The sequence below is a fragment of the Pteropus vampyrus genome, unplaced genomic scaffold (assembly GCF_000151845.1).
Source record: "Pteropus vampyrus isolate Shadow unplaced genomic scaffold, Pvam_2.0 Scaffold1000005597, whole genome shotgun sequence".
Lineage (NCBI taxonomy): Eukaryota > Metazoa > Chordata > Mammalia > Chiroptera > Pteropodidae > Pteropus > Pteropus vampyrus.
The window spans coordinates 1-6,723 of NW_011919999.1; the positions used below are offsets into that span (position 1 = coordinate 1).

General features: G+C 42.0%; 1 protein-coding gene and 1 pseudogene across 1 annotated transcript; both read right to left on the bottom strand.

Annotated features, from left to right (window-relative positions):
• Window positions 1-3,652: 3,652 nt before the first annotated feature.
• Window positions 3,653-5,262, bottom strand: LOC105311638 (zinc finger protein 658B-like). Its single transcript, XM_023527164.1, has 2 exons — window positions 5,017-5,262; window positions 3,653-4,596 (listed from the first exon to the last, which is right to left on the bottom strand). The coding sequence occupies exons 1-2, from the start codon at window positions 5,246-5,248 to the stop codon at window positions 4,193-4,195; spliced, it is 636 nt and encodes a 211-aa protein (XP_023382932.1). The 5' UTR covers window positions 5,249-5,262; the 3' UTR covers window positions 3,653-4,192.
• On the bottom strand, window positions 5,095-6,423 carry LOC105311639 (annotated as a pseudogene).
• Between the last annotated feature and the right edge of the window lie 300 nt (window positions 6,424-6,723).

Sequence of the window (6,723 nt, forward strand, 5' to 3'; positions counted from 1 at the left end):
TCCCAGGTGGCTGCAGGACACGGAGGCACAAGCTGCAGCCAGGGGCACGTGGGGCCAGGAGATCTTGCAGGGTGGGCACCTGGTGCCTAGGGTCCTCCCCATCCCCGACATTTATTCCACAGTGCTCCTGCTGTCTGTCACCCCAGGGCTGTAGCCACACCCATACCCCATTGCCCTCCCTTCCATGTCAGTTCAAGGTGTCCAGCAGCCCAGAGGGTGGCGGACCCGAGAGAAGGGGAAGATTCTTTACCTTTGCAGAAGAGAAATCAGGCTCTGAGCCTCTTCCAGTTCTTGCAGGCAATCTCTGCAGCTGGAAATCAGGAGACCGGGTCATGTGGTTAAGGCAGGGCCTTAGGGGTCTTACAGGAGGCTAGGATAATGGCCCTTTAGGGGAGACACTTTGAAGGGAGATCTCTGGAGCCCAAGCATTCAGGTCAAAGACAACAATTCCTGACAGTGATCACAAGGCTCAGGAAGGGTAAAACTTTTTCTTTTACAAAGTGCTTCCACATCTAGTACCCGCTGCGGACCTCACAACTGCCCCATAGGGGAGCAAGAGGTCAGGGGGCACCTTACAGAGGAAACTGAGTGATGATAAACAACTTGTTCAAAGGTGGACCTGGCGGAGGGGCGGCGGGGTGGGGGGTCTCACCTTTCAGTCAGATACTATTGATCTACGACAGTCCAAATACCCCTGCTGGGTGACACCCATTTCCAGGCTCTCTGATGCTTCATTCAGAATACAATTCTGGGATGTATCTGGATTTTAATTTCCTTCCCAAGAGCCTTCCCGATGGCTCTGTTTCCTGTGAAACAGGCTCCGCTGCTGGCATCCTTGGAGACCTGGACCTGGACCCTCAGGGACCAGAGAGGTGGGGGGCAAACCCCTTGGCACAGGGCTGAGGGGCAGAAACTCACCTTTCAAAACTCTACTTTTCTTCCTGATCTTTCTCCTCCTCTTTGGCTCCACCGAATGCTGAGAGACAAGAAAATGTGAGGAGCTAGACTCATTCTTACTCTCCTGTCTCTAGACAAGCTACAGAAGCTCAGTGTTCATGAACAAAGTGACTTTCTACATTTAATTAATGAGACTCTCTAATTTTTCCCCTTTTACCTTTTTTGTAAAGCAGATAAAATATTTTGCTTTTCTTCTTGGATGAATGGAAAAAAGAATCTTGATGAAACCCACCATGGATTTCTTGCTCAAGAAAAAGAAAAAAACACACATTCTCAGAACTACAGGCCCCTCTGAGCTCAGTCATATAGGACTCTGGTTTCCCAGGCCAGAGCCCCACTCCAGCCTCTAATCAGAGGCGCTCAGGGGCTCTGTACTGACCTCGGATCAGCCCCAACAGAGGAGAGGCTACAGACTTAGACACCTGCCATGGGAAAGCGGTTGGTGAACTAGTGCTCAGGGGCCTGTCACTCTGTAGAGATCCAACTCTTACTTAGTATCCAGTCCTTGACCATTAGTCACTGCATCTGGGACTGTGCCCTGGAGACCTCCACCACCACCTGGACTCCTGATCCAAGATCTTCAGATCAAAATCCGTGTGCTCGCTCTAACCCCTGCTCGGCCTGGCTTGTTCCTAGAGCGTGATGTTCTATTCATTCCCAAGAATTCCCGTCTCACCATTTTCTCTAGGTGATTCAGAAAAGGTGAAATAATAAGAAAAAAGATCACCTCTGCTGGGTCTGGGCCAAGGGTTCTTTACCTTCCTGATGTTTCTATGTTTCCTAGGTGGTGGTATAGATGGATTACTCTGGAAGCAGAAGAGTAACAGGAGGAAGAGCCCCAGTCCACACAGGAAGGTGAGGATGGTATCAATCAGGGAGTGAAGACGAGGCTTATCCATATGTCAGTAATGCTCTTCAAGAGAGAGGATTTTCCATGGTTTGAATATCACTGCTGCCTTCTGGCAACTGAGCACTGGAAGTTCACTTGGGAGCAGAACCCCAGGCCCACCCACATCACAGAGCTGTGGCCTAGTCACAAAGGTTCCTGAGGGCGGGGAGGGGACAATAAGAAGAGGAGGCTGAACTACTGCCCTTCTCTCACCATCCAGCTACATGTACCTCTGCACCCTTCTGGGCCTTCCAGATCTCTCATTCCAGCTCTACTCTCAATCTGTCAGAGAGACCTTACGTGATTTTCTCTTAATTTCATCTGGAACCCAGATGTCACCCGGTTCCCATTGCCCTTTCGAGATCTTGACCGAGGCCCACCAATTCATAATCCTTGAATATCTGAAGTTGATACTGAAAATTTGGCTATTTCCTGGGGATTTTTACTATTTCCTCAGCTCCAGCTTCCCCACATAAAGTTTTTTGTCTTGTATAAACCCAGACACAGAACTTTTAAACTTAGTTTTGTGAATTTTAAGTAGTGTTTGTTTTGTCACATTTTCAATCAGAGGGACCTATATACAAAAAATTAAAAATGTCAAATTCAAAAATCTAAATATGAAAGAATTATATGTAATTAAGCCTTTAAATGATAATTTTATAAATTTGGATCATTTATAATTTTGGAGTTCGTAAAGCTTTCAACGGCACAAAGACTTTTGGGACATTAACACACACACACTCATCCTTTTACAAACCAATTCAGTATTTTCAAATCCAATACTCCATAATTTTCTACTTAAAATTTTTTTATTCGTTGACTTGACCCAACTTTGTATTTGCCAAAATGAAGATAGTTCTTACTCTCCACGTAAGTTTTGAAATACGTCTTAGTCCATTAAAGTTGCTATAATAAAATACCAAAGACTGGGTCGATTAGAAACAATAGAAATTTACTTCTCATAGTTCTGGAGGCTGAGAAGTCCAAGATCAGGTGCTAGCAAGTCACTTTCTGGTGAGGGCTCTCTTCCTGGTTGGTAGCCAGCACCTTCTGGCTGTGTCCTCACATGGTGGGAGGGGGCTAGAGATCTCTCTGGTGCCTCGTTTATAAGACACCAATCCCATTAATGAGGGTCTATAAGCACCACCCAAAGGCCCCACCTCCTATCATTTTTAAGAGTTAGGATTTTAGCATAGAAATTTTGGGAGAAACACAAATATTTATACATATGCACATGTGCTACACCCAGAAGCCAGGAATGGGTTAAGGTGAGCTAAGGTACCAACTCTTAAGGTCTGTAGGGTGGAGGGTGAGACTAGGATTCAAAGCCTGGAGCTAATTCAGGTCTTGAGCAGTCTCTTCAGATATCCCTAGTGTGTTTCATTCATATTCTTCTTTTCTGAGTGTGCTCTGCCTTCCCCTGCCCTCCTCTCCAGACCCCTGCGACCCCAAGTCCAGCCTGAAGCATATAGAGATAGCTTTGAGTCCTATACAGAATTCCCTTATGGTTAATTCTGCATCCCCTCAGCAGCAGTCATAAGGATTCACTGAGGAGTTCACATGGGAAATCTGTCTTAACACTCCAGGTGCACTTAAAAGTAATGTGTGTCCCCTGCTTGCTGGTCATAATGTTTTTAATACAGCTTTAGTGGGAACAAGAGCACTTGAGTTTATTTGATGGTATTATTATGAATAAACACATTCATGAGCACATCTTCTGCATCTACTATCGCTTCTAAGGTCCTCAGTCTCTTCCTCCTTACCTTAAAGTAAGAATATATTACTTTTATCAAACTTTTATCAAAATTTGAGCTTTAGTCTTGTATTTATATTTGCCATGTATATTTTCTCCATTACTTTCAATATGTTTGGACAAAGTATGGAAGATTTTTATTACAATAACAAAGGAGAGTGTAAATTACATAAGATTTGACTAAATAAACATCCACCTGTATTACATTCATAAGGTTTCTCCCCTGTATGAATTCTCTGATGTGCACTAACATATGACTTCAGAGAGAAACTTTTTCCACATTCATTTCATTCATAGGGTTTCTCCCCTGTGCAAGACCTCAGATGTGCTCGGAGGTTTGAAGTACTAGAGAAAGTCTTCCGACACTCGTTACATTTATAGGGTTTCTCCCCTGTGTGAATTCCCTGATGCATACTGAGGGTTGCCTTCTGAAAAAAAGTTTTTCCACATTCGTGACATTCATAAGGTTTTTCTCCTTTGTGAACCCTCTCATGTCTACTGAGGTTTGATTCTGGGAGAAGGTTTTCCCACATTCATTACATTCATAGGGTTTTTCTCATGCGTGAATTCTTTGATGGACTATGAGAACTGCTTTATAAAAAAAATATTTTCCCACACTCATTACATTCATAAGGTTTTTCCCCTTTGTGAATTCTCTCATGTCCACTGAGGTATGATTTCTTGGAGAAAGTTTTCCCACATTCACTACATTCACAGGGTTTCTCCCTGGTATGAATTCTCTGATGTGCTTTGAGGGCTAAATTGCGGGTGAAAGTTCTCTCACAGCCATTACATTTATAAGGTTTCTCACCTGTGTGAAGTCTCTGATGTGCTCTGAGGGCTGAATTATCAACAAAAGATCTCCCACAGTCATTACATTCATAGGGTTTCTCGCCTGTGTGAATTCTCTGATGTATTTTGAGGGATGAACTATTGACAAAAGCTTTCCCACATTCATTGCATTTATAAGGTTTCTCCCCAGTGTGAATTCTCTGATGTATCCTGAGGACTGAATCACGGGTGAAAGTTTTCTCACAGCCATTACATTTATAGGGTTTCTCACCTGTGTGGATTCTGTGATGTGCTCTGAGGGCTGAATAATGGGCGAAAGATCTCCCGCAGTCAGTACGTTTATATGGTTTCTCCCCTGTGTGAATTCTCTGATGTGTTCTGAGAACAGATATATAGGCAAAAGACCTCCCACATTCATTACACTCATAGGGTTTCTCCCCTGTGTGAATTCTGTGATGCGCTTTGAAGGTTGAATTATCAGCAAAAGTTTTCCCACATTCATTACACTCATAGGGTTTCTCCCCTGTATGAATTCTCTGATGTACACTGAGGTGGGTCTTGTTAGAGAAAGTTTTCCCACATTCAATACATTCATAGGGTTTCTCCCCACTGTGAATTCTCTCATGTTCTTTGAGCTGTGCAATTTTGGAGAACGATTTCCCATAGTCATTAGTTTGATAGGGTTTTATCCCTGTGTGTGTTCTGTGGTGTACTAAGACAGCAGAGTTCTTGTAAGATTTCCCACATCCATTGTTATCATAAGGCTTCTCCTTATGAACTATCACATGTTCACTGAGGTTTGATGTCTGACAAAAAGTTTTCCCACATTCATTACATGCATAGAGATTGACTCCCATATGAGTTCCAGGATAATGAATAGGGTGTGAATTTGTACAAAAGGATTTCCCGCATTCATTGCCTTGAGTTTTTTCCCCTGAGCAGGTCCTCTGATGCTGAATGAGGTGTGCATTCTTGTAAAATAATCTCCTGCATTTATTACTTTCTCATGACTCCTCTCCTGTGGTACTTTCCTGATGTACACTGAGGGGTGAGTTTTGATGCAAGAATTCTCCATATTTATCAAATTTGCAGAATTTCTCTTCTGTTTGAGTTCTCTGATATACTCTAAGGTCTAATTCCTGGAAGAAGGCATTTGTACATCCATGAAAAACACAGTACATATCTCCAGTTGGTGTTTTCTGGGCTGAGCTCTGGCTCAAGTTTTCTTCACATTTACTTCTTGCAAAAGTCTGTCCTGGAGCAGCTCTCTGAGGTTGAGTAAGGGGTGAATTCTTACTGAAGTTATTTTCATTTTTATTACATTCATAGTGCATCATAACCATGTGAACTTGATTGTATTTCGCAGTGGTGGTTTTGTCACAGGATCTACTACATTCATTAAGATCAAAGCATTTCTCCTTTGTGCCGGTTCTCGCGTGGTTAAAGAGAGTTGCTTTGTCACAGTTTTTCTTAAATTCACAATCCTGACAAGATTCTTCTCCTATTAGAGAACTCTGAGCTGTAACACAGACAACAGTCTCATCATGTGAAACTTTTCCAAACTCACTACATTCAGAAGATTGCTCCAGAGTTTGAATTTTCTGATGATCCTGCCTAAGACTGAAAGCTTTCATGTTTTTATAATATTTGTAAGACCTCTCTCCAGTATGAGTTTTCTCATGATTAATAACAAACTGTAACTTTTCACAGACATTCATGTAATTGGCCTTCTTTCTGGAACAATTTCTATCACTAATAATTAATTCAGAATCAAATGGTAAACTCGTTCTACATGAGTCACATTTACAAGGCATTTTTCCTGAAAAATCTGGAATCGAATCCAAGTTAATTCGTTTTCCTAAAACTTTCTGACCTTCTTTATTCAGTGTTTTGTTATCAATGAATATTACTACTTGCCACAATGGTTTCTCTTGTTTTTCCTGATTCCCCTCAATGTGGACATCAACCTTATAATATCCTAAAATGAGAAAAATTGAAAGTATCTTATGAACCTTATATTTCTCATAAGGAGCTTAAGGCCACGTTTTGTTATCTATTGTATTGTTTCTGGTAATTTTCAAAAGATTAGTAATTCATGCACAGAAACAGACACACACACTCTCCTCATCCATATCGTTTAAACAAAAAACAGCTATTATATTCAGTGCTGGCCAAGATGAAAAAATAAAATTAACAAACAAATGAAGATGCTACAAAATGGAAAGGTGGACTTTAGGACTTAAGAAATGGCACTACAGAGAATTCCAAGATTTTCTTTCTGCGTGCTGGCCTGCTGGAAAACCCTGCAAACCAAAGTCAACAATAGGCGGAG

Excerpts from the sequence above, each read along its gene's own strand:
- LOC105311638 (XM_023527164.1), bottom strand. The coding sequence starts at position 5,248 with ATGGGAGTCAATCTCTATGCATGTAATGAATGTGGGAAAACTTTTTGT. Across the intron at positions 4,597-5,016 it reads AATTGCACAGCTCAAAGAAC|ATCAGAGAATTCACACTGGG; the intron begins ATGAGAGAATTC and ends TCCTCAGGATAC.